This window comes from Gasterosteus aculeatus, chromosome 17 (assembly GCF_964276395.1).
Source record: "Gasterosteus aculeatus chromosome 17, fGasAcu3.hap1.1, whole genome shotgun sequence".
NCBI lineage: Eukaryota > Metazoa > Chordata > Actinopteri > Perciformes > Gasterosteidae > Gasterosteus > Gasterosteus aculeatus.
Genome location: NC_135705.1, coordinates 19,047,231 through 19,067,975, shown reverse-complemented (window position 1 = coordinate 19,067,975; position 20,745 = coordinate 19,047,231). Strand labels below are relative to the sequence as shown.

General features: G+C 45.5%; 1 protein-coding gene across 1 annotated transcript; it reads right to left on the bottom strand.

The window, feature by feature from the left end:
* Positions 1-16,139: 16,139 nt before the first annotated feature.
* On the bottom strand, positions 16,140-19,664 carry barx1 (BARX homeobox 1). Its single transcript, XM_040203550.2, has 4 exons — positions 18,942-19,664; positions 17,532-17,823; positions 17,022-17,106; positions 16,140-16,652 (listed from the first exon to the last, which is right to left on the bottom strand). The coding sequence occupies exons 1-4, from the start codon at positions 19,144-19,146 to the stop codon at positions 16,512-16,514; spliced, it is 723 nt and encodes a 240-aa protein (XP_040059484.2). The 5' UTR covers positions 19,147-19,664; the 3' UTR covers positions 16,140-16,511.
* Positions 19,665-20,745: the final 1,081 nt, after the last annotated feature.

Sequence of the window (20,745 nt, the reverse complement as noted above, 5' to 3'; positions counted from 1 at the left end):
GGGGTCCCGGGCATTAACCCGGCCAGGTGTCACTGGATGGCCTGTTTACCTCTGTGATTAATGAATGGGCCGCCAGTCTCTCGCCCCCCCCCCCCACCACCCCGCCACTCCTGCATTCAGCGCGGAGCGTGCCACTGAATCAATTTGCCGAGCACTGACAGGTCCGAGCCACATCAGGCCTCCGAGGCCGGGCCGGTCCACCCGGGGGGGGGGGGGGGCCCCCGTCTCTGCTTACCGGGCCGGCTCATCTGTTAGCGGCGCTTAGCTAATTAGGTCAGAGTTTCGCGGGGCGGCTAACGAAGGAAGAGAAAACATTTGCGTGCAGCGGATTGACGGACGGCGGAGTGTATTTTTCTCCTTATGAACAGAAGCAAGCGGATGGAGTCAGAACACGGACTGTGGGTGCCGTGTGGCCCCGCGTGGCAAAAGGAAACTATTCATCCACCATAATGACGTCCTTTCTATCATCAGCAGAGGAAAGGCTCGAGGACCCAGAGCCGATAATACGCCTCCTACCTCGCTGAGATTAACTTTTCATCGATGCCTTTTTTTTTTTCATCCCCACCACCACTGTACAATAGACCGGGCCTGACCTCACCTGTCGAGACGGTAAACATGTTTTACCGTCTCGACAGCCCTGCAGCAAAGCTATTATCCACGGCGCGATGAAAAGGGGTGTGAAAACAAAGCGCGTCGTCCTGCTCGTGTCTGTCAGGGAGGACGTGGAGGCAGAGGAGCGAGCGCGCGGCGCTTTGTGTACACAGGTGATTACCTAATCAGCATGTCCTCTCTTAAGAGGGGCCAACGAGGGTTCACGTCACTCAGCCGCCACGAGGGATCCGCCCGAAAAACCAAACGCGTCCTCATTGCTATGATACTGACACAATAACACATGACTCATGGGGGGATTATTTCCAGCTAATGTGCGTCTTTCTTTACAGTCATGGAAGCAACAAGACACATTATAGCGCTGAACTCTCATTTTCACATCAGATATACATATATATCAATATCCATATATATGCAGAGATAAATATCTCTGCACTAAATGAACATATTTCAGACACTGATATAATAAACGTCAAGCTGTAATAAAAAAATAAATATTACAGTCATTACAGTAGAAGTTTATTATAGCAAAGGGTCTTTTAATATATCAGTGGCGATAATAACACTGATATATGTAAAAAAAAAAAAAGTACACGATTCTATGATTTTCTGCGTACAGTTCCTTTGTGTTGACAGGAATTATTGTTCATTATTTTTATTTTTATGCACTCTGTTGACACTCAAAGTAGACAAAAAAAAATCAATTTTTGAAAATAATACATTTTTTCCCCGTAAATTAGAACACGGTTGACATCTGGCTCCCGTTGGGTGACATGAACTAGAATCCCAAACATCTCAAATCTTTTAAATGTTTACGAATGAGTAAACCGTGACGCTGGAAGGGCAATAGCATAACAAGAGCGGCAGGAAACGCCTGCAAACGCAGAACCGCATTATGAAATCCACTTTAAAGCGAACATTTCCGCCGGATCCCATCTTTCTTTTTTAACGTGACACAAAGACATTTCTAATCAGAGTCCACGTTGGGCTGATTTGGTTGAATCACAGGAGGTTCAGACTGCAGCATGAAACCAAAAATCCATGTTCAATTATTACAAGTTCTGGTTGTGATTTAAACAACGTAACACACATACTTGTTTTAAAGCCAACAACAACATTTTACTGAAACCCTGCAAAGCCGTTTTGGAAACATTGTTTAAGATTGGCAGGGATTGAATGAATAGTGACTTACATTTCGGAATAATACTTTATGACTTCTTATGTTTTGCATTATATACTGTTGTCAACCGCGAGGACATTAGGTTTGTTACTCTTTCTTAAGACTACTGGGAAGCTCTGTTGCTTTCCTCTGCTTCCTCACACCGATAACTACATTCCTTGTCTTCAATCCCCAAAACTATGAGAAGAAGTTGAGTTTCCGTGCTCGCCGACCGCCGCGGAAACACTTTGCAGGTTAAACCCTTTCCATCCAAGTCGTCGCTTCTCACCTGAGCCCTTCACGGGGCGCACTCAAGTGAGTCATTGGGCCGTGATAATGAAATGATCCCGTGTGCGAGTAATCGATGCGTGTCACGACAGAACACATTCCTACCGCCGCATCGGGGCTCGACCGGCACGCCGTGGCATCAGCTCACAGGCGAACGTAAAGGCCGACCAATTACCAACGCTGCTGAGTTACAAACCGCCGCTGCTATCGGCCCCCGGAGCTCCTAATGGATTGCGTTTTGATTGTGTCGGCCGACACTTGGGGCGACCTTGCCGGGGGCGGCCAGCTGCTTTTTTCACGCGCCCGTCTGTCAAAACAACACGGCTGAGTCGGGCGGAGGCGGGGGGGGGGGGGGGGTGCCGGGCCCCGGAAAGGTGGGAGTTAAAATTGTTGTGACTACCGCAGGTGGGGGAACGTGGAGGAGGAGAGTCGGGACAAGTGGAGCTGTCACTGAGGAATGCTCCGGTGTCTGCAGAGGGTTCACTCCACAGGTGTACTGGATGCTCACATGGATTAATGCAGCGTTAATGAAAGAAAAACATGTCAAAATGACCCCTCTCTGAATGGTGTGTGTTTGCAGCGACGTGCCGGCTTGGCGCTGCGCTTCACGGGGCCCCCGGGGCGCACCGGAGGAATCGGCCTATCATCGCTGTGAAATATTACATTTGGTTCCCGATGACTGCAGCGCACGCAATTGCAATCACAAAGGGTTCACACTGGTGATTAGTACGGGAGGCAAAACATACGGTTTCAGAGGCAAAGCATGCGCAGGATCCGTGTGTGGCCTCGTGCTGCTTTACTCGATAAACCTTTTTTTCCATTAGCGACCATTCACCATTTGGATTGGCCTGGATGGACACACGGAATAAGATGACACTTTAAGTTACGTAGTTTGCTGAGCTGGGTCAGTGTCTGATGGTTATAAATTACCACAGAGCCCGAAGGAATGAATCTGTGCAGAGAAAGAACACTAGAGACACTGGAATCAGAGGGTAGAAATAGCATGAACTGTGAACAATGGGCTGTGGACACCAGTGGGACCAGTAGCGTTGCCTGCTGGGTGTGTGATTGTGTGTAGGAATGTTGAGGGTAACAAAACAACCAGTTGTGTCACCAGTCGGTGGAATATTTTGATGCAGACAGATCTCATCCTTTTCTCCCTGAGCCGTTCTGTCCTGTGTTTAAAGGGGACCAGTGGTGTCCTCAGTCAGTGGACTGAACCAGCCCAGTATCCCCGTTGGCCCACTGGAGATTTCCCCAGTATCCCCAATGGCCGGCTCAACGCTGCTTCACACCCAGAGAGACGTTAAAGTCTACAATCCTACGTTATAAAACGCTCCAAGCGCCATGCAAACACCAACAAGACTTGGAAAAATAGCTTTTTATTTCGCGCTAAAACAGACATTTGACCAGAATTTCAGTTTCAGGATTTGAACACTGGAGCTACAGAATGATGTCAAACCCTCAGAAGCTCGTTGACCTGCTCTTATAAAATATTACTGCTGTAATAAAGTAGTGTGTAATATAATGCAATTGATCTCATTGTGCACTAGTCGAGCAGGAGATTTTTCTGTTTTCAGGATCCGGAATCAGGAACATTAATGCCAAAGTGTGTTGGGCTAATTATTGGTATACTATTGGTATATTTTGTACCCACTGTGAACATCAGATAAATGTAGTAAATTAAAAAACACAATATTCTCCCATGTTGTCCTCTTGTAACAACATTGTAACAAAGCGGAATAAAAGTAGTCTCAATTAAGTACTTTTAACTCTATACTTGAGCAAATGTATCAAGTAACATTGTATCAATGTAATTAATTACTTTCTATATTTTGTTCAATACCTCCTTCATTTTAGTGCACTGGCAATGAAGTTAATCGTGTTTCAGCTGTGGAAAATGTCTGAGTGTGCGACTTTGACAGATGGTGACAAATGTCTCATTGGAAGCTGTGAATTTCTGATGAATTGGGCCGTGATCCATTTGCTGAAACCTGATGAGGCAGAAGCAAAGTGGACTGGATTCATTGCTCGGATACGCTGCTTCGCCACAGCGAACGGACATTAGCAGCTCTCAACGTCTCTGTGCTAGAAATATTAGATGGTTAATGAGATCTTTTTGATGAGTAAAACGCCGTCCTTTTGTCCCCCATTTTTTCTTTTCCACAAACCTTCAGTGGTTTCTGTTAATAAGATGCCATTTGTCCCACTTCTGTGTGCCAGTTGGCTGATGAGGGATCTTCAACGGCATCAGCACATCATCAGATAGAAAAACATTGCTTGTTAATTACGGCACAACAGAAGGAGGTGGTTGCTATAAGAGCTGTGACACTATCCCGACATCCCGACATCCTGCTTTTCACTACAAATTCAAATACTCCTGAACGGGAATTTTAAGTAAAAACATTTGATTGATATTGCCTGCTCAAAGAAATGTATCTTAAAGAGCAATTAGCATAGTGGGGCTAACTGCATGAGGCCGACAGGCTAATGTTGTCTTTGCTAAACCGGGAACCAGGAAACCAAACTGCTTGACGAGTCATTTTTGGAAGCATTTTCGGGCCCAACAACACAAAAGAAAAACCGATGGATAAACGTGAGTCCGCAGACAGAACTGGGAACCAATGAAACCATCGTGCACCGTTTGAGCTCCTCAGAACCGACCACTCGGGTGGCGGCTGAATTTATTGGCGCGCGGCACTTGCAGAGTTTAAATTCGTTTTGACCCACGAAACCTTCATTTGCTGCGTACGTGGAGGGCGAGGAGCAGCTGGGAGACTCTTATAAACAAACATGCGGCGAGAGCAATCCGCCGCCGCCATCAATCAGGGGCCTTCCTTTGTAGGTGCAGGTAGTTTGGCAGGAGGGTCATCGGTCAGCGTCTGGTTTACGCCTCCCTCTCGCCGTTTGGGGCTGGGGCAGACGGACTTGTGGAGGGCGGGAGGCGGGGGGGGGGGGGGGGGGGGGTCATGGTATAGATCGGGGGCCCTTGGCTGGGAGCCCTTGACCTGCGCCTCCATTTAAAAGCTATAAAGGAAGCCCTGGTCCGATCTAATGTGTTCCACCGAGGTGCCAGGAGAGGCGTCGGCGGACACCTGCACTATGTCACCGTGTTTGGATAGAGAGGCGAGGCCGACAGGGCCAGCTGGACCTCTCTGTCATCAGATCCAACATCGCTTACAATAACACAAGGAGAAGCCAACGCAGAAACGCATTAGATTCCGCCGTATTTACGGCATTTGATGACAAGAGCTCACGATCCGGCTTGGACATTAGCCGGCTAAATTGATGCAGAGCACTTACGGGGCTCATCCACCGCTCTAGTGTCCGGCGCGAGGATGCTTGGCTGCCGTAAATATTAGGCCGGAGGAACATTTTTAGCTTGTCAAAACAAAGCCCCGCGATGGCTTTTAACGTCCTTAATCTTTTGGATGATTGTTCAACACAGATTCTTGACTCGCTCTCCGTCGTGCATCTGTTCAAACGGCTCCCTTCACAGTTCCCTGAAGAGGCCAAGCGACCAGTACCTTCACCGGCTCAACTAATGGTCTTTTGTTTTATAGAAATAGTTCTTGTCATTAAACACAGCATTGCAAAAATAGATTGGAGATTGGACTTTCTCAAAGGGAAAGGAACTTTTTCCCTAAAATACTTAATAATGTTCAAGTCTTGTTCAAGATTGTGACTATTATTAAAAACAGTCAGGTGATCGACCCAAATCATGGTCCTGTTCATGGAGCGTTCACATTTCAACTTAGTAGCAAATCTTGGAGCCCATTTATTTATTTGGCCTTATTTCAGTCTCATGTCTTTTGACTGGAAGCCTTTTGGGGGTTTGAAGTTTTCCTCGAGGTGAGCAGGAGGTTGAGCTGCTCTCCTTCCCTCCCCGTGTGTGTCTGTGTGGTGGGTCCCGTTGCTAAATCTAAATTACAGCTAATTACTGGGTCGTTTCTGTCAAGGTTTCCCCCTCACTGTTTCCATAAACATTAAAAAAAACCCACACGGCTCGCTTTATAATACAACTTCTGCAGCTCGGTGACCGCAGAACTTTTTACGCTTTTTTTTTTTTTTTGCCGCCTTGTCGCCCGTCCGCAGTTAACGCGAGCGACGTGAACTTTCATCCGTAGCCCAGCACGCCGCTCTCATTTAAAAAATGGGAAATTGGATACCAGGCCCGTGTTTGGAGGGAAACAGCAAGAGGGGGAAGAGCGGCGAGGAAAAGAAGAGAAGGGCCGAGGAGGCTGAAACCGCCGTGTGCCTCGGGCGAGGCTAGCAGGGAAGGCCTCCATCTGGCAGCGTGCAGCTCGGCCGGCGCGGAGCTAAGCAGTGATGCGGTTTGAAAAATGTCAAACAGAGCTTACGAAAAAAGATAACGTAAACACGATAGTCGGACGTCCACCTGTGCGTGTCACCCGCGAGTGTGAGCTAAAGGCCGCGGCTAATGAGCGGAGCTGCGCCGCGCGCTCGGATTAAGGTCTGTGTGCAAAGTAAATCACTGTCGGACGGAGGCGCAGTGTTTACGGCGCACCATTAATATTTTGATCGGTATGATGAAGAGCGCCTTAATGCACGCTGTCCCCGGGGGCTTTTAATGGGATGCACAGGCATATCTGCCTCTACCGCTGCCCCCCCCCCCCCCCCCCCGACCAGAGTGTGTTAACAGGTCATTAATCTTTTGCCAATTTCAGCACCACACTGTTGGGTCTTTTCTTCGTCATCATGGAGACGCGAGGCCGTGTATGGCTCGGCGAGATGTTCCTGGCGGCTGCGCTGGTGTTTGGTTAATATTGCAAAGGGGGGGGGGGGGGGGGGGTTAGAATGAGAGTAATGTTGATTGAATTCCCATCTTTGATATGACTGTTGCAAAGTAACACTTAAATAATGTGCCATTGAGGCCTGGGTGGCCTCAGAACAAAACCTTTTTTGTTTTTTACGTGTGAAGCGACGTGACGAAGTTTTTAAACGTGGTTTGGCAGGAGAACCTTCAACTTGCATACCTTCATTTTCTGCAGTAAAAATATTCTACATTGAAGACGACTGTTACGGGGGTGAATTGGTGAAACATTACGTGTGGTGTTAAATCGCTTTGAGTGGTTGGTGGACAAGAAAAGCGCGATAAGTGCCGTCTATTTAACGTTTACCATAAGCAACGTAATTGATCCAGTTATGTAAATACATTACGTGAATTACTTATTTTTACTATTCCAACTAGCGCCCATGTGACGAGTCAGGAAACACTTTGAGTCCAACTGTTGGACTTCCTCCCTATATCGCTTTCACGAGGTCACCTACCTTCCTTCTTTGCTCCTGTCACAACCCCTCGGCCACTAGAGGCCGCTGTCACTCAACCGGATGGAGGAATAAATTACAACGTTTAAGCAGATAGGAGGATGAACCGGGGATTACGTCCTCCGACGTCGTCCAAGTCACGTCGGACAGGTTTTCCATGCACATCTTTTACATCCACGTTAAGAAATCCTTTCCACATATCTTGCCACTGGTCCCGTCCGTACAGCCGTGATTATAACCGTCACCTCTCGTTACCGTCTCCGACGCCATCATAGAATTACTTACAGTCCCCGAGCCAGACGTTTCTGATTGTTTTCACTGAAATCCACATACCGCCAGGAAAGCTCTCTAGTGATTCCAGAGCCATGTGAGGCACATCTGGGAGATTACTACGGCTGCGTCTTCCAGTCGACACACAGCGAAGGCCCTTTGCCATTTTAATCCAGGTTTAATATTCCAACAGCACGCAATCAATCCCAATGAGAGGATCGGACGCACCGCAATTGCCGGAAACTGTGTTGTCCATGTCTTGTTCAAATAAATCTCCAGACAACATGGATTCGGTAACTGCAGCTTTTTAACCCTTTGCAGCCCACGAGGTCAGTAGAGATCCAGGGCGACATTAATGCCTGGAGGGGGGGAGACTCTAATGTCTCATTGATCCCCATTGTATTAATGTGCAAGGATGTTCGTCCTAAAGTGGGGCCATTTCCCAAAGTGAAACTATTTTTGAGACCTTGACGTCACTGTATAGAATGACCTGTGACCTCCAGGATAATCACAACCTCATGAAGCTGGTCCCAGAAGAAGGACAAAACTGCGTGCATGTTTGTGGTTAATTAGATCACTTCTAGGAAGTGTTTGTCATGAACTGCAATGGCTGAAACAATTCCCTGAACTAAACGTCATTGTGTTGTTTTTATTCGAATCCACACTCATTTTCTTCTTTGTCTTTGATCTTTGTTTAAAGGTTTTAGAATGACTGATAATTGCAGTAATGTGAGTTAAGCTGTCATAACTTCATCTATGGTGAAAACGTTTCTTATGTTTGTTTGTATTGGTCTAATAATTCATTCCTACATATTTTTTCCAACACTTTAATCCAGAAAATACAATAAAAGGGAAAAATATAAGGTTCATGGAGCAACGTATAATGTAGTAAAAATTTCATTATACTTTCCAAAAAGTTTAAATAGAAATTTGTATATTTTTTAACTTTGTATTAGTCACCAGCCAATCGCAGGGCTAAACCATATTATTGAGAAAATGAACTTCATTATAAGTTTGTCTAACCTGAAGGTTTGTCTCAAATCTGTGTCTTATAACCAATTTACAAAAAGATACAAAATGAATTAACTTGTAATCCACAGCAGTTAAAAAGCGTATGGATTTTAATATCATAGAACTTTTTCCACAGTTCTGGACAAAAGCAGAGAATTGACGTTTTTATATTTTATTTAACATTTGAGTAGAAGCACTTATCAGTTACAGCCCAAACCCATGTTGAAACCGCTTCGTATTGTCAGAGCCCCGTGGACGCGTGAACGATTCTTTAGCTTAGAAAACAACCCTTCAGAGGATCAAGTGGTGCTTTAAAGAAGCTTCTCTAAAGACTCGCTGGTGATTCCCCTGTTTGCACAACGCACAGCGACCTCAGCTACCAACGCTTCACATAACAACACAACTTCAGATAATAACCTACACACTGAATATCTTCTGTTTGCAACGCTAAATGATACCAATCAGCAGTCGGTAGCTCCAACGGCTCTAATGTTTCCTCGCAGTGTTTCGGTGCCGTTCAAAGTAAGTTTCCGCTGCTTGAGTTTCATCTGTTTTCATAATCTCTATCACTTAAGGCCCAGTGCCTGAGCGCGGCCCCTGCCGCCCAGCTGCTCTCAGCCCCCCCGGCCAGGCAGAAAAGCTCTCGGCTATCGGCCACATCTAAATAAGAAGATAAATACGAACACTGAACACATCCGCAATGAGTCACGGAGGGCTTTAATGAGGAATGAAGCTGTTTCAACACAGCGGCACGGCGATAAGAGGTCCGCGCTGGAGGATGTGTCCAAACAGCTCTCTTGGAAGCAACGTGAACAGGGCGTGACGCACTGGCTCAGCTTCGTCCTTTGTTTAAAGCGCTGGGAAGGAGCCTGGGCGTCCTGCGGCAGCCTGAGCTCCAAAACCTGTTCGTAAAAATGTGTACGAAAATCTTGAACATACAAATTCGTGGTGATACATACGGAATAAATGCGGACTGCAACCGATGACGTCACCCTGTTCAAAGTGAACGGGGAGCTGCGCCCTGTAAAATAAACGTGTTATGATTGCATTTTAACGAGAAATCAATGTTAAATTGTAAGAATAGAATACTAACCCTAACCCCCTCAAAAAATCCAACATGGCGGAGAGACGTTCACTCAAGAATCCGCCATGGTCCGCCATGTTGTTCACTCAGGGGGCGTGGTTAACCACCGCCAGTTCCGTAGGAATTTGTATGTTCACGGTTTTCATATACGTTTTTTACAAACAGGTTTTGGAGATCACGTTGTCTGTGGAGACGTGTGTCGAGGTCGCGCTCGTTGGAGGAATTGTTGGCTACGTCGGTTTCTGCAAACCGGGGCGTTCAATGTGGAGCTTTTTGGGTTAAAAAAAACACTTTCATGAATGTGTTTCGTGTCCGTCTCGCATCGAGCTACAGGAACGCTATTGTGAAATAAGTACGGTCACGGCAACACACCGTGGCTTGTGTTATGATATTGTTGGAACGGCACACGTACGACGCCTAACGTTTACTTCTGGACGGGAACAGCTGTCTCCTGGGCCAAAGTCCCGCGTTTGTTTGACCCACTCGCCCCTTTCGAGGCGTCTCCCGCTGGTTAAACTGCGGCGATAGGCGGCTCGGTAGAAGCCGGTCGTGCTTTGACCAATGACCCCCATGACCCCAGGCAACCCGAGGATGTGGGCAGTGAATGGATGTGAATGGCTGGATAGTGGCACCTCGCATGGCCGTCCAAGCAGTGAATGGATGTGAGAAGGGGGGACTGAAACTGTGTTATTGAGGCTCCTTGTACATGCAGAACAAGTTCAAGTCTTTTTGCAATTCAAATCACCAAAGTCTCAGCAACTATCGCTTGGAAGCACAACGCCCCGTGGAAAAAGAAGGCATGCGCATGGCTGATGAAGCTTAGAAAGAAAGTGCATTGCTGGGGCTGCAGATGTAAAGCAGTTGGTGAACTGAAGAGTAATCTTTCATTAAAAAGGAATGGACGCGTGGACGAATCCTTCCGCTCTGCACCACGATAACGTGAGTCATGAAGTTGTTACTTGTCACGTCTTACTTTTGAAAAGCCGGAGAAGGTGGGAATGCCTTTCAGGTTGGATCCCGAAGGGAAAAGGGGGGTTTTGTGCTGTAATTGCTACATAATGAGGGTATTCACTGACCTTCTGCCACATCTTGGCCCTGATTTTTATTATTTGCTCGTCCAACAAAATGCAACGACTCCGTTAAACAGATGGAAAAAAAAACAAGTCTCTCCAGCTCCTGCAGGAATTTGATTTCTCCCCAACAGCTGTCTTGCTTTATACAAGCATGAAGTCAGGGAATCGCTCATCTCAAATCAATCACGCCGGCTGACATTTCCTGCAAACTGTGCTTGCGGAGCCGAGCGGAGGGGAGGGGGGGGGGCGACGGGACACTGGAGGAAACCGACGGGCTGATGTGCTCTTGTTTATGTCCTCTAATGCCTTCTCCCATTAGCTGCGAGACGGAGAGCCGTGATCTGAGCCTCAGGAAATCACCTGACACCTGCGGGACGAGGCTTCACTTTAACACCATCTCCCTTCGGTCTGAGTGCATTGTGATGATGATGGAGCAGTTTGCAAACATGTATTTTTAGTGTTACTTAAGCATTACAACCCTGATGACAAAAAACTCAAATTTAGAGATGTGTTGATACATCATTCATAAATTCAAACATGGAGGAAATGCATTATCTTTTTTGTACCTATTTATGGAGGGATACAAAGAAATATCCTAGTCATCCTCAGTAAAAACTGACCTATTATGTGTCAACCAAATGAAATCAGAATCAGAATGATCCGATTTATGTTCTGGAAATGTTTAAACATTTGCACGTATTTAGAAAGGTTATGGCTCCTTTCCGTTATTGAACATAAAAGTTCACAAATAATGATGATAATTAGTTAAATGTTATAGTCATTATCTCCTCGTCTTGCCTTGAAACAAAAAGAGAGTTTGGACAGTTCTGTTCCTTCAAATGAGAATCTGAGACTGTCTGAGATTGTTAAGTGTATCATTTCATTTTTAAATATTTTTTGAAAGAAGTCATTTGTGTGGCTTGCAAGACTATTTTGGGACTCAATAATATTCACATGCACAGAAGCGTGATGGATGGATCTCCGTCCATTGTGTTAGAAAGCGGTGGCTACTGCCACTAAATGCAAGAAGATATGTTTGTATTGTTTTCTGAAAAGACCCTTTAAACGTCATCATTAGAAAAGGAAAAAAAATAATACAATGTCATAATACTGAGCAAATCGCTCAGATCGCTCATATATATATATATATATATATATATATATATATATATAGAGCCTATATTATATAATTTATCCTTCATTCTTTTTGCATTTTTGCATATATTTGTGGTTCAGCATTCTACACAATTCCCATAGGCCCCCTTCACCGGACACCTGTCCGCTGCCATATATATATATATATATATATAATATATATATTCTATGTTTAGAAGTCTGCCATATATATATATGGCAGCCCAAATGGGTCCTTGTGGCCGATAAAAGCTGACTCTGAAGTCTGAGTCCACATAGGAAGCTGGGTGAGGACCCACTCACGGCACAAGTTGTCGCAGAGAGAGAAACAGTGAGGGCTTTTATTCCCAAAACGTTGCTCCCCGGTTCACTTCCCATCGTCCTCAGAGGGTTGAGGGTTCAGCCCCGTGATGAATGGCCGTCACACTGTGGGGCTATTTATGAAGCGCGGTCTGTGAACGCCTCACGGGTTAATGCGGCTGCAGCCAAATGCAGGCCAATCCATTATCACGCCAAATGGGGAAGTAATCTCCAAATGGATCATGGAATGAGTTTAGTTACAATTCATATTTACCTGATGCCCGTTGCAGTGTTACAAAGACAACTGTTGATGATGAATAGCCGATTTATGGAGAATGTAATCTGATAGCAGCTTGATGCGTTCAGGGTCTCGTTAGTCTCAGTTCAAGGACGTGTGCATGAAAATGCATGCGTTATGTTGGTGAAAACGAAATGAAAAGTGAGTTTAAAAATATATATACATATACATATATATGTATACCATGTCACTTCATACCCATTCACATTTAAGCTTACTGTTTTTGTCAGAAATGTTGGCCTCTATCTCGCTGGTAGAAACGCACACGCCACGTGGTTGTGGTTAACTTCAGGTCTGGGGCAAGAATAGTGATGAAACTTGAAGTTGGATTGAAGTTAGAAGAAACATAACAGTCCTAACAACGTAACTACCATAAATAAACATCAATCAATGTTAACATTAACAAACGTAAAGTTAACATTATTACAGCACTTAACTATCATACCAACTAACGATCAATAACGTCACAGGTATCACTTGCTCTGCGTGTTTCTTTATTTTTTTTTTAGATATCTGTCTTTAGCTTTTCCGTCTACACCGAAAACACTGCACCTATTTCTCCTATTTCCATTCGTTTCATTTTTTATCTTTGAAAACGTGTTGTTTGTAAGTAGTCTCTAGTCTAGTAGTCTAATAATAACGGTAATGATTGGCTCTATTCCGGATTACTTCTCCCAGCGGCCCATTGAACGCCGGTAACCGGAACCGTGGCAGTAATCATCGGGCCCGTTGTCGGGACGAGCAGCCGAGGCCTCTGCGCGCAGTCGGCTTCGGTTCTAATTGCGATCATGCGGCCGCATGTGCAGTTTGGCGCACGGGTTCGATTAATCAGGGGCGGAGGTGGTGGAGCCCACCTACTACACCACCAGACCCCCCCTGGGGGGCCTGGGACCCTGACTAAGCAGCGGACCCCTTTGACTCCACGAACACCCGCTCCTCTAATAAATCGGGGTCAACCTCTCATTGCTCGGAGTGCCATACGCCCCCCCCCCCCCCCCCCCCCCCGCCCCCTTTAATGATTAAATTGGCTGTCGGGGAATCTGCGTATTCCTGGCGGCTGACTCTTTCCTCCTGATTGCAATTTATGTCGGAAGTCGTTTGCTCCGAAGCCCGGGAGGGAGGATGCGCGCGCGTGGACAGAGCCGCCGCCGTGCTCGCGCAGAGGCCTCCTCGCGCACTCCCCGAGGACCGCTTACACAACGGAGGACGCGGTGACGGACGCGTTGCTAGGACTTCTAAACGAAAACACCTCGTTACAAAAAGAGAGACGGTGACGAAAAAAAAACGTGAAAAAATGAGGCTTTTCAGATGATTAGCAGGAATTTTAAGGTTCTGAATTGTATGATTTTGCGGATTGAAAATGAATATGAATTCATTAAGCCTCGGAGGCCTTCAACTGCATGTGACTAATATATATGTATATTCATATGAAGGGTGGGTGTGTTGCGTTAATAGATGATGACAGTGAAGTGCAGACACCGCTTGTAACTCGCGTGCACGTGTGCAGATGTTTTGAATGGGATTCAGGATTCAGTTGATTCATTGTCGGCATTTTCTAAAAGGCACGTTTTGATTTAGACGGGTACGATTTGTTTTGGAGGTTTGCAGCACTTTCCATAAGTGCCGACGTTTCCCGCACTATATGGTCCTTAGTCACAGATATTTATGCTTCTGGTCCCGCGTGCTGCCGAGTCAAGGACGACGCCTCCGGCCGCCACCCAAAAGTCTGACAGTACTTAAAAACAATTTAAGACTAAAGCGCTCGAAGACAAAAAATGCATGCAGACTAAAAACGCTAAAGCATGACGACAATTAAAGTCCGTTGTTTCCAGAGTTTGGGTGTTAAAAATAGTACTGAGTTGCACTGAATTATTTGAGAGATTTCAAAACGTCCTTAAAACAAGATGCGTTGTTTTCAAATCCCTTCAGTCATCGGCGACTCTTGATCATCACCGATCTCAGTATAAAACATCGAAATATGAGGTGAGAAATTCCAACAGAAAAGATATTGCTGGTTGACATATTTGGCCATGTGCCCGTACATTTAACTATCCGTGTCAGATTATTTACTGATTATTAGTTTATTTTTATTTCCGGTGTATGATTGCTATTACAAGCTATAGCACAGTAGCAGTAAACCGTGACATAGTGGAAGTTGTACTTATTGTGGTTTTTGACAGCGGGGTTATGATGTCATAATAACAACCTGCACATCGGAGCGCGTGTTCCGCTTCCACATGAAATGATTATGGAACCAAGTGCCGTCCATGTTCACACTAAAGCGAAACCTTATTGGCGCAGTAAAGAGCACGCGAGTATAAGACCGTTCAGGGAAAAGGCCGCGTGCTGCCAGACTGATATGAGGTCACGTGACATTTCCACTTGTTTTCATGTTTCAGACGCACAGATGTGCGCTTGTTTCTTACCAAATAGCACTTTATGTCTCCTCTGATTAGAACTGAGCGACTCAGTTTAACTTTGTGAATAAGCACAGTGTTAAATATTTATACTCGCTTGAAAAGAGAAGCGAAATAGTCGTGTAACAACGCGGAGGAAGATATGTAGAGCCTGTTGAAATGCAGTTGTTTGAATGCTCTACCGATGTCTAATAATAAACATATGAACTTAATTTAAAAATATATAATGAAAATATGAATATTGTTTAAAGCAAGTATGAGCTAATTTGATTATTATAAGAAAAATAAGCACGTGAGGAAATGTGTGTGTGAGGATTTTCATTAAGGTCATTTGATCTAATGAAACTAATTTGGATACTTGTCCCTCTGGACCTTAAAACATGGTATTTATTTAAAGCACTAATTAAAACAGAACTCATTATAACCATTTGAAGGATTTCAAATTGGAAGGCTGGAATAAAGCATCTGAGACATGTGGCTGAGGTTCAAATGAAAAGTTTTCCCACTGAGAGACAAGGAAGGGCGTGTTTTCATCGCACGAATTCTATGGAGAGAACAAATAGAAAATTATAAAAATAAATATATATCGTCAATACTCAATGTAACGTTCAACGTTAACTCGTAAATCAATATAAAGTATAATGAGAAAAAAAATCTTTCCAATGTGACTGCTTTTAAAAACCCACCCAAGTACAACCACCCACCAGCCAGCTCTGCATAATGTTGTGTTATTTGTATTGTTGTCCAATGTCCCCCTGTCTTACTGTCCAGTGTTATGCACCAACCGTCATGTCCAATCCCCATATGTATGAGCTATTCTGGCAATACATGTTTCTGATTCCTGGTTCCTGGTGTGTCCTTTGGCAAGAATACGATATCTAATAATACAAAAAGGAAGGAGGAAAATGGGAGATTTTGGGGCACGAACCGCAAGATTAATTCTGCAATTGCAACAAGTGGGCTGATTTTGCAGAATAAAATACATTCACACAAAGCCACAACTTTACGTAGCGACGGTTTGCTCCACCGGATTCAAAAAATATTTTTAGATCAAATGAAAATGTCTATTTTTCATGAGTACAAGTCAACAATTGTTCTCCCTCAAAACACAATAAAGAACCTTAACAGGAAAAGACAACACGCATGCGTGTAACTACGATTATAGCCGCATGCTGATCCCCACGAGCCTCGAATAAACAAAGAACAGTTACTTGTGAAAATATATTTAATAATTAAACAGTTTAGTTACACAAAGGGAATGCAAAGACACGTATCTCTTTAGAATATAGAAGGGTAGACCTACTGCGAAGGTGTCAGCTGCCCCCCAGCATCGAGCTCACCACCAAGGCAGCGCGTGGTAAGAAACAACAACAACAACACAACAACAACGCGCGGCCGCTGGAGGATGTCGGCGCGCGTGGACAGTTCAGGCCTTTTCCGCGAGGCTTCTGTGACGCCTGCGCGGGACGGGCCGGCTTCAGGAGCCCCGGCGCCCACCTCCCTCCTCCCGGCATGCTCTGCGCGCACGGGGACCCAGGAGTGTCCGTCCGGGTGCCGTGTAGGGGGGTCCCGGGGGGGGTCACTCCTCCTGGGTGTTCTCCGACTGGCAGCTCGAGCCCTCGGACTGCTGCTCGGAGAGCTGCTCGCTGCTGGGGATGGAGTTCTTCTTCGGGCGGCCCTTCGGCTTGGTGGGAGACTCCAGGCCGCCGCCCTGCAGCACCTGCGGGTCGAACGCAAGCAGAGACTTCAGTCGGCGGGGTGGGGGGGGTCATTTTAAGAAGAAGCACATGTGACTCCCTCCAACACACTCGACGAATACAGTTTCAGACAGCTGTTTTATTTTTTCCTTCTCAATTCTCCATGCCAAATTTAAAGATATGACAAATTCTATATAATTTCTTATGCCCCGGTTATACATTCACGGATCGACGTTTCCCGTCATCATCTCTTGAAATAACATAAAAACAGACCGATGCATTTGTTGGTGCAGGCCTTAACTACACACAGTGACCACTACCACATCGTCATCATCATCATCATCATCACATCCATGATCATCATCATCACCCCCATATGAGGACTAACTTACAATTTTCTTCCATTTCATCCGCCTGTTCTGGTACCATGTTTTCACTTGCAGTTGACTGAGGCCCAAAGATTCAGCCAGGTCTATTCTGTGAGGAACAAAGACACGGACACAATCAATAACTCCACATCTTGTCCTGGTCTTTTAACTTCCTTTTGCTTGTTGTTTATCTGTATTTTGGACGAATGGTCAGCCGATTCTAATATATATCAGCATAATGAATCCATTAAATCATTATTTTTGCAGCATGCCAACAATGTCTCTCTTCGTTTGAATAAACCCCTATAGGTCATCACCTGGTTAGGGGAAAATGTTGATAACATTTTTTTACATTTCGGTATTTTTTTTAATGTCTACGTGTTTGTACTTTTACATGGACACAATATTGTAAAACTTGTTAAAATAAAAGGTTTATTGAAAGCTTAATTATTTGGGGAAAAAAACAATAATCCACAATTTAGATGAGTTGGCGACAATTCTCTCTGCTGAAAAAGGTGGTCCAATCAAACCCACCTATCCGGCGTGGACAGATACTTCTGCTTCTCGAAGCGCTTCTCCAGGCCCATCAGCTGCAGCTCCGTGAACACGGTGCGGCTGCGGCGGCCCTTCTTGCTCTTGCCGCCCGCGTCGGGCCCGTGCTCCAGCTTCCCGCGGAGGTGCAGGTCCAGCGGCAGGTGGTGGGACGCCGCGCCGATCTGCAGGCCCGACGCGGCGGACAGCAGCTGCGCGCCGAGCGGGGAACCCAGCGAGCAGGCCAGCGGGGACATGGGGAACTTGAGCAGGCTGGTCTGGTCGGCTTTAAGGACTGGAGGGACCGAGGAGAAGACACGCAGACACGGAGGGGTTTGATCTTAGATGCTGTGGCTCAGGTTATGCTGGTGGTTCGGGTGGGTTTCAGGGAGGCTTTGACCAGTCTGTGACGCGCGCACACACACATCCAACACTACAGACAGCAGGTCAGCACGTCCGACTGAAAATATTCATTTATGACAAATATAGACATGCAATTAGGTAAAACGACCAATAGCAGTGGGACCTCATCTGCTTAGCCCGAAACGTTATTATGGGCATCTTGTTAGCTGTTTATTCATTGTATTGTAATAAAAACATCTGTATTTTTACAGGCGTTAAGCAGCTCGATACAAAGTATAATTTCAGCTCTTGACAATTTTAGCATCATGGCCCTTCGCGTGCTTTATTTGTTGTGAATGTGTCTTTAATAAAACACGATTATAAATATTAATGAAGGAAATATACCTGATAGATACAAATCCAGATGTGTAATTGAAACGCGCAGCCTTATTTTGAAAATGTTTCTTTTTTTTAACAGGAATATCAGTATATAATACAACATCTGCTGGTTCCTTTTTAGTTGTTATACTTCATGCACGCATTAAACTGAAACCTAACTGAGAAAAAAAAACATTTGCATTTGCAGTTTCCCGGGACGGAGGCTGTGTACAGATTGTAAAGCCCCGTGAAGGGAATTCTTCATTTGTGGTTTTGGGCTTTACGAAATAAAAGTAAAATAATAGTTACATTTTCGTATGCAACCTAAACATATATATATATATATATACAATAGTATTCTTTCAGTATTTTATTCTGTTTATTTGGGAGCCGTTATGTTTTTGTTTTTGCAAAATGAGACATATCCTCTTCTTTTCAATACAAATGAATTCTCCAATTGTCTCATTTAACTGATACATTTACTCAATAATGTCGATTATTATGTGTAATTTTGCTTGATTGTTCTAAGACATTTGCTAAAACTCAATTTTAAAAAGAAAAAAAAAACTTGTTTTTCCCCGAAATACTTTTTTTATCAGGCGCCAAATACGGACTTCAATATGTCAATTTAAAATAATTCTCACTAATATGTAATAACATGTCATTTGTTCAGTTCCCAGCATGACACCTTACCCAGCTGGTTGTGGAAGGGCCGGGCGGACAGCAGAGCCTGCACCCCGAACTTGAGCAGCTCCCCGGCCGGAGCCGACGCTTTGTGCTGCGGGTGGTCGGTCAAGATCTCCTCGATCATGAAACTCCTGTAGCGATGAGTCCTGTGGTCGTGCGGCTGAGCCTCCGGTGCGAAGTAATGTCCCCCCAGGTCCAAATGATGCTGCATTATGCGGCCGTGTGGTCGCCGCAAAACAGAAACCGATTGTCGCTCCCTTCTGTGGCCCAAAGCAGCTGTCACATCCCCGCTGCGAGGCCTCCGTAATCCGCGGATCGAGACTGCGGATCAAAGGTATCCTTTGGGGCGGCGGCAGGGCTTCTCCACGGGGTCCCGTGCCGGCCTTTACGCGTTACTTCTGTTTGGGTTTGGTTCTTCCTGGAGGAGAAATGTGGATCCGGGAGCGAACCTCTGACCGAAAACTCCCGAACCCGACCGCGTTCATGCCCACTCCGCCGCTGCCGCCGCTGCTGCTCCTGCTGCTGTGTGCGTGCACGCGCATGTGTGTGCGCGTGTGTGTGTGAGAGTGTGTGTGCGCGCACGAGCCGCGGAGGTCGGAGCGATTCGTGCGCCGCTGAGCGCGTCACCTTGTGCAGTGAGCGGAGGAGCAGAGCTTCGGGTTTTATGGGTCTCCTCGCGGAGCTCCGCCTCCTGCGGGGCTCGTCCGCGAGGAGACAAGAGTTACATGCAAAGCCGCACGTGTCCTGCAAGGATTTATATGCAAAAGAGGCAAAAGTAAGGCCGGATACTCGGAATGAGCTGCAGGTGACTGAGTGATAAGGAAAGATACAGGCGATAGAGAGGAAGAGAAGGAGGATGCGTTGGCTTTCGGTTTGCAGCAGAGCTTTATAATGCGCGTGACATGTCAGGTAAGGAAGTGCAAAACGTGAACTTTACTTTTTCCCTAAGATTCCTTTCAAAAGTTTTTTATTTTTTTCCAAACTGAACCAAAATACTCATAGTGAGGAAGATTAATAAGATAATTGACGCCTTAAAACACACACACACACACACACACACACACACACACACACACACACACACACACGCACACAAACCCATGAGAAAGATTAAATAAGATGAGATGATTAATGCCAGTGAGCCTTCAAACACACACACACACACAAACCCACTAGAACTCTTCTGAGATTTTTCCCCCCTCTGTGGTTATTTGCCTTAAAGATGGTGAAACATCGCCCACAGCGTATTTTTAGCAGGACTGCTCTGAGAAACCCGGAAAACCTCCCAGTTTGAATGCTTCTCACAAATTATGTTTTTCCCTCTTTAAATCTGTTGCCTTCTCTTCACACGTGACACAAGTGTCAAAAGGTTACACGCATCCCTGAACACGTTGGAACCAAAAGAACAAGTGAGTTTATAAGCAGTATAGAAGTGGATCGCAGGAAGCCTAATGCAGATTTAAGTGGCTGCTGAATGATAAATTGCTCTTAAATAGTGAACCCCTTCATGGGGTTACTTTAGGGAGATTCATGTTTATTGTGTCCTCCCTGCGGGCCAAAGTGTTAGTGTCTCTGAGCACCAGAGTCGCTTAAGAAAACCTATTTTTACTGCAGTTGTCTAATCAGATTTCACCAGCATCATTTCCCCAAGGACGAGCATTAATATAGAAATAAAGCATCTTCCCTCTGATGGTCTCGTTTAATGCTGGAGGTCAAAGGGAGACGCGTTCACAGCCACTTACCCACAGAAACGTTAAGAGTCAGAGCTCTTGATGTAGTAAAGGGTCCTGTTAATGTAGTTTTGTATGGT